The 16,529-nt window shown below is 41.4% G+C and overlaps 1 protein-coding gene and 1 long non-coding RNA gene across 8 annotated transcripts in view; one reads left to right on the forward strand and one right to left on the reverse strand.

The window, feature by feature from the left end:
• LOC125981867 (unconventional myosin-XVIIIa) overlaps positions 1-16,529 on the reverse strand; it is a 44,513-nt gene that overhangs the window by 5,671 nt on the left and 22,313 nt on the right. For all 7 annotated transcript variants that reach the window (XM_049741908.2, XM_049741911.2, XM_049741910.2 and 4 more), the window contains 20 exons: positions 15,905-15,970; positions 14,961-15,089; positions 11,277-11,420; positions 11,084-11,173; positions 10,531-10,650; positions 10,342-10,456; positions 9,161-9,288; positions 8,904-9,058; positions 7,916-8,039; positions 7,633-7,833; positions 7,399-7,509; positions 6,750-6,854; positions 6,424-6,570; positions 6,224-6,337; positions 5,385-5,501; positions 5,138-5,221; positions 3,077-3,214; positions 2,690-2,875; positions 2,469-2,608; positions 1,944-1,988 (listed from right to left, as the gene is read on the reverse strand). In XM_049741908.2, the coding sequence (XP_049597865.1) occupies positions 1,944-1,988; positions 2,469-2,608; positions 2,690-2,875; positions 3,077-3,214; positions 5,138-5,221; positions 5,385-5,501; positions 6,224-6,337; positions 6,424-6,570; positions 6,750-6,854; positions 7,399-7,509; positions 7,633-7,833; positions 7,916-8,039; positions 8,904-9,058; positions 9,161-9,288; positions 10,342-10,456; positions 10,531-10,650; positions 11,084-11,173; positions 11,277-11,420; positions 14,961-15,089; positions 15,905-15,970 (2,459 nt within the window). The remainder of the gene's footprint in view (positions 1-1,943; positions 1,989-2,468; positions 2,609-2,689; positions 2,876-3,076; positions 3,215-5,137; positions 5,222-5,384; positions 5,502-6,223; positions 6,338-6,423; positions 6,571-6,749; positions 6,855-7,398; positions 7,510-7,632; positions 7,834-7,915; positions 8,040-8,903; positions 9,059-9,160; positions 9,289-10,341; positions 10,457-10,530; positions 10,651-11,083; positions 11,174-11,276; positions 11,421-14,960; positions 15,090-15,904; positions 15,971-16,529) is intronic.
• Positions 1,748-3,329, forward strand: LOC125981869 (uncharacterized). The gene is made up of 3 exons (XR_007486185.2): positions 1,748-2,049; positions 2,812-2,986; positions 3,125-3,329. It is a non-coding gene; the product is annotated as an uncharacterized lncRNA (long non-coding RNA).

The following is a 16,529-nucleotide window of genomic DNA, read 5'->3' on the forward strand; positions in this document are numbered from 1 at the left end:
AACGGCCAAGCACAATACCAACTTCAACTATATATTGCCCAATGGATACTTAACAGGTAGTTGCCATTCACCATCTCCATTGCCTGAGTTTGTCCTTGCAATGATTTGCACCTAAACTTTAATCTGAAAAAAAAAATTCTTTGTTCCTTATATAATTAATTGAACTTGGGTTCACCCAATATCGAGGATTAATAAGGCGGAACTACAATATGTCTTTGTTATTCAATACTAAAATGTCTAAAACTCCAAAAATAAAATGTGCTACTATATAACTTGCTTAATGGTTGCCGGTAGAAAGGTTTGATTAATAGTTTCATCTTCAATATCATTCATAGCCATGGATTCATTGTGTTTCGTCCATGGACAGTGTCTTCTTTTCACTAAATGCTAATATACTTCATCCATAGTGTAGGGACACCTAACTATAAATAAAAGTGACAAGATGATCCATCTTGGCGTATTTGCTGATTGTGAGGAGAAAACATTATTCATGATGATGTAAGATGATATGCTGGTAAGCTTTATCAGGTGTCCTAACAGTCAGCGAGAAAAAATCCATCATCAATGTCACCGTGCCCCCTGTCACAAATTCAGTCATTTTTCCTTTCAGAACAAAGTGTTCTGTCCCTATTTTGAGAGGTCTGTACTGAAAATCTATTTTGTAATGCGAGAGAGGTGCGCAAGCTTAATTCTGAGTTAAATTTAAATTGCCATTCTTTTTCTTGTCTACACTGCATGCTAAATAAAACAAAGAAATAACATAATGACTAATGTCCCACTATAAAATCCAAGCAATGTGGGAAAAAAGGTGTGTTGCACAAATTATGTCAGAAGCGATTTGTCCTTGGCCTTGCACTTCTTGCTAACCGCTCCCGAGGCCTACGGATACAAACAAGCCCCAAGAATCTCAACGTGAACGTTAATGGCTTCTGACAATCAGCCTTGGCTGCTTGTAAATCTTTGTCACAAATACTCAAACTCAGCCTCAAATCACATACGCCTCAATATTACCACTTCAGCACCATAACTTTTTAGTTAATTACGAGACATATTGACAGATGGATTACATTGACTCGAGTGTCCTGCACGTCATACCGTTTATTCACCATGGCTGGACCGTGACTTCCTAGCTTGAGGTATCCATGCTTAATCTTGAGTGACATTAACAGCCTGTTTGTTATTGTTATCGTTGGCAGGGGTGTATAAATGCTTCAAAAGGCGTGTCTATCATTCTGTTAACCTCATTTAGCTTCATATGACCAGTACAATGCAGTGCAATTATACCACACTGGATTTATTGAAAGAAAAAAAAAATCTAGAAGATAACAATGCAGTATTCCAGAAAACTGTTTGACACATCTTGTTTGAGTTGTTATTCCCACATATAATATCCATATACCGTATTTTTCTGTCCATAAGGGACAACGGGTTATGTGGCACATTACTGCACATCAAGGTAAACAAACCAGCACTACAAATATTATTTGGCTTCAATTCAATACCAAAATTAAAGATGCACCATTGATTTTTTTTAGAAAATTTAAAGGATTATAAATGCACCATGTAGTCCGAAAAATGCGGTAATTCTATTTTAATTTGAAAGATGTGGCGAAAACCTGCATGTAAATGATATTGGTGCACAAGTTGCAGTGAATATATCAAAATGTTGGTATTTCTCAGCGTAACATACTGCATTGTTTTCTCAACAACAACAAAAAGGTGGAAAAACAACCACTATGAGACACACACACACACACACACACACACACACACACACACACACACACACACACACACACACACACACACACACACACACACACGCGCACACACACGCACACACACACACACACACACACACACACACACACACACACACACACACACACACACACACACACACACACACACACACAAACAAAGAATGCTTGTTCCGCTCTCACGTTTTGTTCTTTCTTTTCTGATACTTTGTCACCATGTCTTGCAAACTGCAGGGAAAGTGCGGATGACGCCAAAACAGGAACAAGAAAACAGAGGAAAAAAGAACAGGTGAGATATGCTCACAGCAATACAATCATTATCCACTGTAAATGTGTTACTGGCCTTTCTTCTCAAATACTTCACGTTTCCTTTTTTTTTTTTATCTTTCTGCCTTGTAAAGCTCTCTATTCATTTATCTGACTCAAACATACACATACAAAGAATCTGCAGCATACAACGGTATTAAACCAGGTCAGGCAGAGTGAGGCATGACCCAGAATTACAAGCTCGGTTTAAAAGAAATCACTGCCGGAGACAAAAAATAAGTTATGATTGACAGGTTGGAAGGAAAAAAAGAAATCTGTGCGCTCGTTAGGAATCATTTCATTCAACACAATGTTAGACTAAAGTGTTCTGAATAAATTTGGAATATACCAAGGTGACACATATCGTATCAATCGCAAAACAATTAAATCTGTATTTTGTACCTGTTGATTAAGTCGTCGTTGTCATCACTCTCCATTTCGTCCTCGATAGCAGCTTGCAGGTCACCTATCCTCTTAAAGGCCAGTTTGAGATCCACTTGTAAGCTCTGATTTGCTGCCTCTAAGCTCTCAATGTCCATTTCCTGGTGAATTGACGCTAAAGAAGTCATTTCCTCTTCGGTGCTGAGGACAATCATATTATCCCAAAGTGCCCCGACACCTACCAGCTCGTGTTTCTTTCGACTCGCCTCAGCCTCTTTTTTGGATACGCCAGCCATTTCTTCTTTCATGTCCCTTATTTGTCTCTGCATCCGCTTATTCTGCTCCTTCTCTCTGTTCTCTGCAGCAATGTGTTGGTTCCTTTCCTCTGACATCTTCTCAAGATTCTCCTTAAGACGAGAAACCAGGCTCTAAGGGAGAGGTGGGAGAATTTAGTCAGCTTGTCTGGGAAGTAAAGTAGCAGTTCAGCAAACAAACGATAAAAGCAGAACCGTGTTGGTTACGGAATTTGTCGAAATATAGTAAGTCGCACCTTTTTTCAGAATTTGTCTGATCCTGCGACCTCTTGAATGAAAATGTCATGTTGGATGTGTATTTAAGGAATGTCTGACCTCCAAACGTTTGATCTGCGTCCTCTCATACTCCAATTTGGTTTCCAGCTCACGGATCTTGGCTTCTTGACGGCTCACAAGAGACTTTTCAACCATGGATTGTTCCTGAAACTCCAGCTGACTCTGCAGCGAATGGAGCTGTGCGAAGAACACACAAACACACAAGGGCGCATTCTTAGCGACACACAGCACTTTCAATGCCAACTTTTGCTTTACTCTTTAAAATGAATACAGAATAAAGTCTCGAATAATGTCTTTTGTGTTCATGTATTAACCTGCATTATAGTCATCATACATGCAGTAGCAGCAGCACTCCATCAATCAATGGTAGTCTTTTTTTTTTTTTATAAAATGGAGGACATTCAAATTTATTTAATATGCTCGTGATGGCTGCAGGGAAAGTCACTTAATGGTGCAATCAATGTCCATTTCTTTCACTTGAATCATTTTGACTGATCAAAGAAGCAAAGAGCCCTCACAATAAAACCCAAAAGGCACAATGGGCACTTAATGAGTGACTTTTCATCTGAAACGAGCTGTTTTTTTTTTAGTTCTGCTTGGATTTTTATTTAAGAAGTCAGATTGCCCTTTTACTGGGGAAGAGATAACTACTTCAAGGTCAAATGCGTAAGATGGCTATCGGTGCCTCTGACATGCCCGCAGCTCCCGGTGAAAATAATTCTCATGGGTGGGCTTTGCAGGGAAGAACGTGGAGCGAGGGTTTCGCACAGGTATGGCTTGAGTTTAGATCAGGAATTCTCAAAGTGTTGTATGCACGCTCTTTTGCGTGATCCATGGAATAATTAATAAAAATAGAATAGAATAAAAAAAAAAAGCGAGACACTTTCATTGAATCATTAATAAAGTATTTTTCTTTTCTGTAATCAAGCACCTGTTTTAAGGCAGCACACCTGAATGGTGCTGGGTCATTCTTTCAGTTCATGTTGACTGTGTGCAATTTGTTTTGCTCTAATTTAGACTCATTCTTGTTTTTTTGTTCCTGGTAGGAATCCCACCCATCAAATGTGCTTTGTTCCTTGTGATCAACCAGTCGTTGTAGCGCTTCAAGTTTTTATTTGGTAAATTACAAATAGGTTCGACTCATCTCTATATTGTTGAAACCTGTTTGGTACACATCATTCCGTAGTTTTTGCTCTTTGGTCCTTTAGTTTTATTTGTTGCTTTAGCTTTTTAGAATGAAAACTAATGCTTTTTCATGCTCAAATACTGACTTGGGCTTAAATCAAAGCTGTGTTTTTGGTGGTACTTGGTGTCGAACTAGTGTAATTGACACAGTAACTGTTGGCTGGCAGCAACACAAACTCTAAAAATATTTTATTTCCTGAGTCCCAGTGCTCAAAATGTTAGCTGATATCTTGAGATAGAGGAATGTACTTTTAGGTACCTTGACTGGACAGCATTCTCAGTCAAAAGGATTGTATAACCAATTGCTATATGCACAAAAAGCACAATTATCATTCTGTTTAACATATCAATGCATGTCAATGCATGCTGAGCCTGGATATTTACATAGCAGATTGTATAGTAATAGAATGAGCCACCCCAGAATATAAAACCACATTGAATGATGTGGTCGCTTCAGATTTACAAGCTTACATCTACAAAATAAAAATTTTCAAATGCACAGTGGAGCCTCATTCAGCCCTGAGATGGGCTGCGGTGCTTTTACAAAGACTACTGCAGAAAAGGCAGGCGAGAATACACTGTGAATATAATAAAGACTCAACCAGGACCTACCAGGCTAATACCAAAAGCTGATATGGTTATGCTGCTCGACTATTGACTGACTAGGAGTTGAGGCAGGTCAGCTATTCTATGTACTGATGGGCACTGAAAAATATTATTTGGAAGCAACATCCTCTGGATTATGGATGCAATTTGATATTGTGAGGAATACCCAAATATTTGACGTTCAAAAGCCTAACTTACATCTTACATACAGACATATCTTACATACATGGGAAGTATGAACATTTTAGGATGACTACCCTTCTACTTGAGTTTAATTTATCTCATAAGAAGGCAGTCGGGTGTGTGTACCTTTTCTTGAATCTCCTGCTTCTCCTTTGCAGCCTCCTCAATCTGCGCCTCCAGGTCACTGATCCGACCTAAATCTCTGGCAGACTAATTTACATAAATTCAGTCATCGTTTGGGATATACATATGAGGAATACAGAAAAACATGTTGCACAACCTGATTCAAAAAGCACACGCATGCATAAATCCGGACTGAGTGTCATTGATGGATTTTAGCAGGCTGGGGTGGGGGGTGGGGGGGCTCGGTTACCTGGGCGACTGCAGCTTTGTGTTTCTTCATCAGTTCATTCATGTCCTCCTGGTCTTCCTCCGTGCGAGACTGCAGATCATTCTTTTCTCTCTGAAGGCGGCTCACTTGCTCCTCCAACTGATCCACCACACAAAAAAAAGGGAAGGGAGCTGAAATAGGACGTATCCGTGAGATACGATAAATGACCATTAGTGAAAGTGGTATTACTACTGGCAGGACGATGAGACCAATTGAAGATAATCAATGAGCTCATTTAGGCTGGCAAATGTGCAGCCAGAGCAGATTGCTGCCAATGTCCGCAAGTTCATCCTCTAGGGTGGTTCCAGCCCTCCAAATGCTTTCGTTAATGTGAAACATTTCCAAGACGTGCCCTTGACATATACACAGCAATTAACAAGCAACGCCCCCTGAGACACAAAAACCTCTGTCAACATGTTGGAAATGCAGCCAGCGTCACTATGCGGCAGCTATCAATGAGCAAAGTGGGGTTGGGGGGGGGCAATTTTACCCATTAGTACAAACTGTAGAAATGAAATATATGCCAAAGGGCACGCATTGTTCTAACAACCCACCAAAATGTGATGATGCACGGATACTGGTGTAGGCTCAACTGCAAACAAAGAGGCCAAGTTCTCTCATTTGCATTTGACTTGTTTTAACTGAAAAAGTGAATTGTTGCATTGCTTTATTTTTATATGCATAACACAACCGAGTGCCTTTTCAAGAACGGTACGGTATCGCACGTTACCGTCATTGTGAGGTAAAACTGAAGCCATCTTGGCACTGAAACACGATAAAGTTGTCCTCCATTACGCCCTCAAGTTGCGTCACTAACTCACCGACAGTTTGGCTTTCACCACGTCCTCCATTTGGATATGCAAGTCCTCAATCTCTAACTCCATGCTCTTTCGGGCCTTGACCGCAGCCGCACAGGTGAATTCGGACTCCTCCAGCTGTGACGAGTGAGAACGAGAAGGTCGCAGATCTGATTCTGATTTTATCTACCGATGTATATGATGGAGTGTTAGGAGCGGCATACTTGATTTTTGAACTGGGCGATATCCCGTTTGCTTGGGGCGTTACTCTTCAGGTGGTCCAACATAATCTGGGCATCAGCCAGCAGGACTTTGGTTCTCTTCAGGTCTTTCCTCAGCTTCTTCTCACTCTCCACGTCCCTGTGGTTTACCTGAAAGACAAACATTCCCAGTGTTGATAAACAAGCTCTGCTTTGAACACAACTCTCAGCACCTGACGAGATTCAGCAGTAAATTAAAGCTCCTTCACGCGCACGCACACATGAGCACGGCAAGACGCTAACACACGGCTCTGTGCTGACAGGATGAAGATGAGACAAATGGGGCTAACCTGTTCCTGCGCGTTCAGCAGTTTGGACTCCAGCTCACGTCTCTCGCGCAAGACTTTTTGCTTATCGTCATATTCTTCCTCCAGCTGCACCTCCATCTGTTTCAGCTGAGAGACGCATGGACCGGGCGTCGCAAACACAATCGACACACAAAATCACACGTGTGGTAATCTCTAGTGTTTTTTCAAACTTGGAATCAGATATGTCAGTCCTTTTGCCAAATGTTACATTTGGACTTTATAACTTATTGTAACATTAAAATAAATGAAAAAACAACTTCTAAATAAAACTTCTGAGAGGAAAAAAAAAAAGCTTTTAAGAGACCATGTCTGTCTGTCTGTCTGTCTGTCTGTCTGTCTCTCTCTGTCTCTCTCTGTCTGTCTGTCTGTCTCTCTCTGTCTCTCTCTGTCTCTCTCTGTCTCTCTCTGTCTCTCTCTGTCTCTCTCTGTCTCTCTCGTTTTTTTTTTTTTTACGTTTGTTTACATGAAAGCGGTCCTCTGGGGACCGCTGCTCTTGCCTGTCTTGTATTTGATGTCTTGCATAAAACCTGATATCAGAAAGAACTCAACCCAACTATAAAGGCATTCTTCTTGGTGTTGCTCCAAGCCTCTTGAGAATATGTGCGTGACTGTGAGAATGAGAGGGAGCTACCTTCTTACTGCAGGACCGCCTGATCTCGTCCACCTCCTCATCTTTGCTCTCAATATCTTTTGAGTGGCTCTGTCGCTGCCTTTCCATCTCCATCTCAAGCCGCAGCTTAGCCTGCATTCAGGAAGAGAGGACACACACAGAATAATATTGCAAGTCAAAAAATAAAAATAAATAAAAAACAAAAAAACAAAAAAAAACTGTGGCACGGCATGTTGAAAGGTTCTCGTCACATACCTGCTCTAGCATCTGGATGGTACCAGCCTGCTCATCTAGTTCCTCCTCTTGGTCTTTCACCTTGGCCTCAAGGTCACGAAGCTGCTTCCTGACCTTGGCCAGCGATGCTTCATCCTTGGACTCCTGTGAAGAGAGATCATGCAATTCGGCCTCCAGCTGCTGCACCTTCATGTTGGCGGCACACAAGTCGGCATCTTTTTCCTGTGGTCCAAGGAGACAAGAGTAAATGCTTGCGCCGTACAAAGAGAGAAGACAGGCAGCATGTAGAATATGTTCCGTAAACCTGTAGCTGCTGGTGGATGTTGAAAATCTCAGCCGCCATCGTGTCTTTCTCACGAGCCAACTTCTCCCTCAGACACTTTTCTCTTTGTACCTCAGCCTGGGCCTGGTTCTGCTCAAGATCAAATCTGACACATGCAAAGGAAATTGGAGCAAATATCAGCATCTGGTCATCTGCAACATTGTTTACTATGAGGTATAAAAATTAGCAAGCATTTTTTTTTTTTTACCATAAATTCCCACAATATCAGGAATTTACAGACCTTTAGCTATAACTACTCCAAGTTTCCTTTAAATTGTTGAGTTTTTTTGTGTTCTCCACTTCCATTTGTCTGGTGTTTTGGTACTGGGTTGTGATAATGTGCAGCATGTTTTTTCTAGTTGTTGAGGCAAGAAACACTTATGGTTAGTGAATGTAAAAGCCAAGTGTTTCATGTTGTCAACTCGCCTCGCGGTAATTTTTCCCCCGGTGAAGCGCAACTGAAAATAATTTCACCCACAGAGCATCTTCAATTAGCCGCAGGGGATGACTTCTCGAGTGCTCTACGTCTGAGTCATTTTCTAAGCTAATGTAATTCTGCAGATTCCAGAGCAATTTAGACACTATTCAAATGAAGGGGGGAGGCGGTTACATCCTAACTTGCAAGGACAAAACAACATGCAATGTGATAAGGTGGATAGAATTGTTACCTGGAACCACTCTATATGTACCGTGAGTGTGACTGGATCTCCTGTATGCCTGTGATGAGTCATCACTGTGATTGATTGGTGGTAAGAATAAAAGTGCGTGCTTGCGGGAGTCTGCATGGGACTTTCAATTTGACCGGAATCAAGTTAAGACTGAAATACCTGCTTGTTTAGGGGAAGAATGGCATGCCATTACTTTTTCTCCATCAGTGTAGATAACGGTGGCTAAATGTGTGCAATTGTGCTTTGTGTGTCAAAATGTAAAGACATCCGGAAAAGCAAAGATGGGGTGAGTTAAAACTGACTTCCTCTGCTTCTTTTCCAAATCGTGATTACGGCTCTGGAGGCCCTCCAAATGACGTCGGGTATCCTGCATCTCAGCCGTCATCTTCTGGCACTTCTTCTTCAGCTGCTGCGCAGAGTGCTGCACATCCTCATTGTCTGTCTTCAAATCGGCCAGCTGTGGCATGAACGTTATCATTTGATTTAAACATACAAAGCTGAGACGATCAAATATTAAATCTAGCCTTTGTAAATGATTGAATATGACAAAGCGTCTTGCCCTTCTCTCAAGCTGTCGTTTGCTCTGCTGCTCCGTTTCCAGCTTGTCATCAAACTCTTGCTGGAGTTTCTTTTTGGTGAAGTCTAGTTCCCGAATGGCTCTGTTGTATTTTATGCGCCACTCACCCCCTGGAGAACAAAATATGATCAAATAATTTGTTTTTGATGCAGGCCATGTGGTAAACAAAAAGCAAAAGGCTCAAAAGCTCAATGATGACTGATGCTGAGGATTAGGTAGCACATTGTACGGGAGACACTTTATATTACATCGAAGGACTGAAATAAAAGAATCTCATGAAATAAAATGCTCTTTTTTTTTTTTAATCAAATCCTGACTTTAGGAGGTCAAAATGTTTGACAGGAGGACTACAAAGCGGCTCTCGCATTCCACTTTAATCTCAGATAAACCTGAGCGCCACGGGCCCGAGTAGACAACAATGGCAGTCAGAGGAAGACGTGGCTAAGTGGCTCTTTGCATGAATCTTAGCCGACCCTAATTCTGGAGATGTCAGGAGCAATCAGAACTATGACAGTGTCCGGGCAGCCATTCAGGTTTAGGTTCATTTCCGAGCCTTATCATTTTTTGGGAGACTGTCCGTGTCTCCTTCACATGGCAGTGGCGGCTCCTCCATCAACGCTGCTCATTAGCATATATATAGCATAATGACATCTCGCAAGGCCACCAGCTCAAATCTCAACGATTACGTTCTCATTCATCGAAGAATTCTGATATGCTCTGTAATGGCTTGTCTGCGGAGGTTGGTTTGGGGGTGGTGAGCAAAAAAGACTGCTTTGTGGACAATGTTCTCTCGGTAAGAGCTCACTTTCCCAGCAGGTGACGACCAATCAGCGGCCAGCATTACTTGTATGCCTGGGAGAGAACATTTTAATCCCCTAGTGTGAAATCCCAAACTTGGAGACCGTACTTAATAGCATTATGCAATATGTCTGTCATGTCGCCTATGAAACGAGTAACATTAGTGAATCCCACTGGGGACAATTACAATAAGTGAGAGTTTTCAAGCTGTCCACAGTCACTTAATTAGGTACACCCGAACAATCTTTTAGACATTTGTGGGAGGTGAACATGGTGTCCAATTTTTGCACTGACTGCAGATAAGATTGGAACAACGCTGCACTCTACCGAGTGTGTTGTACTTAGTTTCCCATGTTTGAACTAACCGGCATCATCATCGTCCTCCAACTCCCCGTTGAGCTCTGAAGTTTTCATGAGCCGAGCTTCCGTCAACTCCATCTCCTGTGCTTCCGTTTGTTTCGTCATGGTTTCAAACTTTGCCTGAATGGCACATTTATTCTAGACTTTAAAGTTTTGATGGCAAAAATATTTTTAATATCACTGCGTGTATTTGCCTGCAGATCCTTCATGTCTTTCTCCAGGCGTAGTCTCTCTGTCGTCTCGTTCTCAAGCAGCTGGGATGCTGACTCACTCGTGCTCCTTTCATCAGCGAGTTCTGCCAACAAATCTGCAATCTGTTCACATATAACATCATCAACTTACTCATCTCGTACTTTGTAATATGGAACGAAGCATCGCAATATCACAGTTCATCTTTTGCTCACTGACTATATTGTGGGTTTTTAAGCAATCATGTTTTATGGGATTTTTCCAAGTACAGGAAAGCCCAAACTTCTGTTTTAAAGTAACAATTGTTTTGAAGGGTTCTAATTCTAGTAACTTGTACTGTAAGCCGATTTTCTTTAGCCCATCTATGGCAATTTGCATTATGTTACCAACGAGATGGTATAATAAGTAAATAAAAGTAGTATACGATTTGCTTAGAAAATTTCATGCCAAACCATACAATGTATAATTTATCATTTTGTTTTCTAGTCATCTTGTCTGGGAAGTGTCAACCATCTTGAAATAGTCTTTTGTATTGTGAAGACCCGGCTGCCAACCCACCCTGCTCTCCAGTCGATCGGTGTTCAATCTCAGCTCGTTGCGCTCTTTCTCCACCTTCTCCAGCTTAGACTTGTGCATCTGGATCTCCTCCTGAGGCACAGAACAAATATTGTATAACATGTCATGTTATGTGTTAACCGAATAGAGCATGTCATCTTGTGCATGTCAGTGCAGTGGATTCAAGCTAGCTCACATCTTTGCTCCGCATCTGGTCCTCAGTGAGCTGCACCTTAATGAGTGGCTGGACAGTCGTGAAAAGCTTCCACCATGGCCAGTCTTTTACACCGCGGTTTTTCTGGATGTTCTTCTGGATGCAACGAATTGCTAGATCCTGAATCTGTTGGCATCGAAAGAAATCAAGTAATATATGCAATGGCAGACTACGGTATAGTTGTATTGCTTTATCGTCTTTGGTTACAAACTGCATGCACAAGTGATACACAAACAGTACCTCCATGCTAATAACCACGACATGAAAAAACATTTTATGAATCACGCTTGTTTTATCGCCGGTGTAAGCAGCTATCCAAGGGCTTGCCAGCCTCCTACTGAGAATTTCAGCCAAGTGTGTTCCAAGGCTGGAAGCTAATTTCTGATTAATTAAATCAAACACGTTGGCAGCTCATTCGAAGGATTACACGATTTCCATGCCGCTTATGCATGAGGCTCTTTCGCAGCAGCAGATTACGGGGCAAACCCAATTAGAGCGACACGATTCTCAGCATTGGGTAAATAGCGCCCTGAAGGTATTCCCTTTGACCAATTAGGATTCGTCACACCAAGAACACCTCACAAAGAGGAAAATGCAGCCAATTGGTGACACGAGTCTTGTCTCATCTAGTCAGAAATGATTGGGAAACAAACAAATAATTGAATGACATGAGCACCGTGTATAAACATTTTAGCATCCACATTACATTTCGACAGTGTGACGACCGTGAAGGCAAATTACCAGAGAACTGCATTAGAGCAGCTAAAGATGCGTTTTGGCTTTGTGTTTGTATGCGTGTCAAACACCTAAGAGCTGCTACTGCTGACACCTTAAGCTCATTAGTGGGATTGGTATATTCATGCTTTAAAGGATTATCTCTACATGCTGATGTTGGACAAGAGGGCCTGTCTTGCAATCTCTGTTGTTGTTGATTGCCAAATGTGTTTGATGAGGCTGAGGTCAGGGTTCCCGAGTCCTTCTACACCAAAGTCATTCAAGCAAGCCCGCATGGATTTTGCTTTGTGATTTGGGGCATAGTCATGCTGGATCCTCCCCAAACAAAGTTGGAAGCATACAAATGTCCGCAATGTCGTGGTAAGATTAACAATCAAGATTTAGAGGGAGCCTAATTGATTGAGATGGCTGCCGTCTATAGTGTATATCTCAGCATCTTGGGTGACATTCAAAATCAATAGAGGTAGAATGATAATTATTCCTGCAAGAAAATGTGGACTTATTTTACCACATCTCTCTCAGCAACTTTGCGAGTTCTTGGTTGGACAAAGACCAATAATTCCTTGAAGTTTTGAATTGCAATGAGTAGTTAATGATCTCTCAACTAAGCATCCTAACCAGGAAGTTTTTTGCACTTACAAAGAAAATAGTCGTGCAATAACATTCACCTTTCACGGCAATCACCTCAGCATTCTTGAGTCCAAAATTCAGTTAGTGGGATTCTTGGTTTGAATGTTTAACAGTCTCTCAAAAGCAGTTTAAAGGACAAAAAGTGAAAAGAACATAATGCCACACTGCCGTGTGACGATAGGAATGTTTGCTTTCATCTATTTTCTGCCTAACCTTAATCTCAATATGTGAAAATATTTACTGTGTTTCTAGAGGGCACCTGAAGGACAAAACTCACAAAGCGGGAAATGACTGCTGAATCAGTACTGTAAAGCTGTGGTTATGATGCGAATGCATGTCACGTGGGCTTGGCACATCTTCGCATGCCTAACATGCCAGGCAAAATCAATCAACAGCCCTTCTGTCAACAAGCCAGTCTTCCATAGGAACACTAACATCTACCCGTCATGCCACCTGGATTGCTCAAACACTAGCAAGAGACATTGTGGCACCATCAATTTGATAATCGATTAACAAGAAAAGTATAAGTGGACGCCATTATACGATGATTCTTTCAAGTTTGATCAACAACTAACCGAATCAGGGTTAATGTTCATATTGTAACATTTAGGTTGCAACAAATGAAATGCATTGTCTTGTTTTCAAAACTGATACCGACTGATAATGTGTCTGTCGTTGCATATGGCTGTTTCACAGCACAAAATTGTTGTTGATCAGTGTCATCTGTCTCCCGCGCACTCAACTCCCACTCACTGTTTGCAACTTGTGATCTGACTGAACTGCATATACAGAACTAGGGATGGCTGACACCGCATGGTAATGAGTGAATAGAATTTTTGATTTCATCAAGCTGGACATGGATGGAAATTCCAATCGTGTCTATAAAAAATGTAGCGTTTTTTTTCTTTTCTTTTTTTCTTTTCATTCAAGAAATATAACAATGAATGGAATATGCCACCTTCTCCCACCCCTCGGGAAAGAAAGCCATTTTTAGGGTCTGACTTTGCATTCAACACATTTCTGATTGCATTTTACATTATACAACGTCGGCGTGACTCTGAGAGAACACCATTATAAGATCAAATAAAATGATGGCTTATCATGCTATTATAGTATATACTACATATTCAGGGGATAAGAGTCATATGGGGAGAGAGGCAAGGAAGTGGACACTTTGCAAATTGATTTTATAATTGCACAGTTGCCCAGGCAATTTTACATCACTTCTTTTTTTTGCTGCTGAACTTCAAGAAGATTAAAAACACACCAGGCTCTTTGCCCACTTCAGTGTGAAAAATGGCCTTTAAACATAAAAGTGTATATAGAAGAAAAAACGAATGAACAAGATATCTGCTCATGAATGGCATGTTATGCCACACTATACCGCATAACTATTATGCATTTTGAATTCTGTTGCTGCTGGTTCAATAATCACAGAGAAAAGGAGTACAGGACTGTACACAATATGGAGGAGATTTGTAGAGATTGGTCTGATCATGTGTGTGTGTGGGGGGGGGATATTCATTACGTCCACTTAGAGCTCATAATAAAAAGAGCTCATTTAAAATAGATTAAAGTGGTATAGTTAATGGAGGAAGAGACAAGGTTGCATTTAAGGGCAAAGACAAACAAGGCACATAAACAATTGAGGTTATCACTCTGTTTTAGTGGTTGCTGTCCAAGCAACTCTTCCATTCCCCAGGAGTCGGCCTCCGTCGTGAACCTCCACCTTTAGCTTGTCATCTCGGTCGTCCTCTGGTATTTAATCCTTTTGCTTGAGTTGCCCTATTTTGAAAAGCAGTCCTCATTCTATGTCTGTCATTTCAATTCCAGCAGTGTGCACAATAGTTTATAAAACCGCTTGGTTGAATCTATCGATTTGCAGTGTCCTTGAGTCATTCAAAATAAATACCGACTCGTTGAGTTGTCGCATTCTTGCCTCAATCCATCCACGTCTGAAGCACAATCAAACATCCCCACTGACAAGCTGACTGGATGTGTCATATTAAAGAGGGCTAGTTTGAGTTAGTCAATTTTTTAATTGCTTGCAAAGCAGGTGGGATTGACTGCGAGTGCAAAGCAAGCAGACATTGGAATTAGGTCGGAAGAGCAATTCCCGGTTCCCGCAGTTCACGTTGTTTGCCTGCTTTTATCAACGTTTGACCCCTTTTAAATATGCACCATCTTTGATTGCATTGCTTTGTCATTTAAATGGTAATTTGAATGAAATATAAGATGTTTTACATCCCAAGTATTTTCATTCAGGATGATCCTGATAAGCATGTGGTTCCTTTTGCTTACCTTTCTCTTTTTAAAAGCTTGTCGTGCTAGATAACCTCTACAAGCAGCTTGGAATAGGATTAAATGACGCTTGGTTTGCTCGTCCCTCTGGTCTTCCAATTTGGCCAAGGTTCCAGCTTTGAAGAATAGCTAAAATGAAAAAAAAGAGTATGTTTTGAAAGGTTTGATAAAAGAACACAGAAGGAAATGACAACGAAATTAGGCAAGGTTGAAATGCTTCTCCAATGTTGAATCATGATAATTTAAGGTCTTGTCAACTTGAATAAATAAATGGCAGAATCAATATAGCACATTTGGACCTTGATGGAAATATCGGGATGCACGTGTCGTATCGTGACCGAGTAAGTTGCTGAGCATCTGTTCGCTTTTCAAAAATGTTCCTTTAGTTTCCCTGTTGGACACTAATGTTGCTGTTTTTCTTTTCCATTTGGTGGCTTCCATTCAGATTTCAAACGATCGAAAGAAAGAAAGAAGGCAAATGGGGACTTGCAGATGTCTGAGAAAGCCAATTTGACTGCTACTAAGTCCTCTGATTTCCCTCTTGGCTGATTGCCACTCTCCTGCTAGGATTAGACCTCAGAGTGCAGAGTAGTGTTTTCTGCAATTCTGTTACAAGCCGTACTACAAAACAAAGACCGACATCCAGTCGGACGATTTTGCACTCATGACCTGAGAAGAGGGAATAGCGGCATAAAGACAGCCAGCCGGATCAGACGCACGGCTTTTGGAGGGCGGAGGTTGGCAACTTTCCAGCATCAAAAGGTTCTCAAAGAAGGACAGGTGGAATGAAGGACACGCACCCCAAACACAGCCAATAACAGATGCGCGAGTGTGTGTGCACGTGTGTACGTTTGTGAGATGTTACAGGGGGTGAAAATGGCAGCAATGCAAAGGGAAGGTTTATTCAATCATTTAGAAGGTGTTTATTTGTTCTCATGACTCACCCGGCTCACACCCATGTAGTAACTGCTCTTCTCCAAATCCAAAGACTCCAGCAGCTCTTCCACAGCCTGAATTGAACGTACACATAGAAACACAAGCAGTAAACAGGATAAATTTCTGCATAGAAAGGAAACAACCTTGTGTATATTTGCTTGAGCAAGAAGGACGGCAACTTGATTATACGAGAGCGTTGCCAAAAGAACTGAAAGCGCTTTTGTTTGGAAGTTTCCACAGAAACTCAGCACGAGAACATTGGCACAGTGGGGAGAGAAGTGCTTTTTTCTCGCTTAACCCTATTCTTTCACATCCTTGCTGATTATTCTCCAGAAAACAAACTTGGGTGTGTTTTGTCTCCTTGTTGCACTTTTACCGAATTGTCTTATACCGGAGCATTTTGAAAAAAACAGAAATATATCAACTTACCGTGTTTCATTTAAAGGGCTTAATTCCATTCTGCAAATTGAGATTTTCTTAGAAATTTGTAGTTGAATGTTAAAAACCGGCGGCTCGGTGGAGCACTGGGTAGCACGTCCGCCTCACAGTTAGGAGGGTGCGGGTTCGATTCCACCTCCGGCCCTCCCTGTGTGGAGTTTGCATGTTCTCCCCGGGCCCGCGTGGGTTTTCTCC

This window comes from Syngnathus scovelli, chromosome 15 (assembly GCF_024217435.2).
Source record: "Syngnathus scovelli strain Florida chromosome 15, RoL_Ssco_1.2, whole genome shotgun sequence".
Classification (NCBI taxonomy): domain Eukaryota; kingdom Metazoa; phylum Chordata; class Actinopteri; order Syngnathiformes; family Syngnathidae; genus Syngnathus; species Syngnathus scovelli.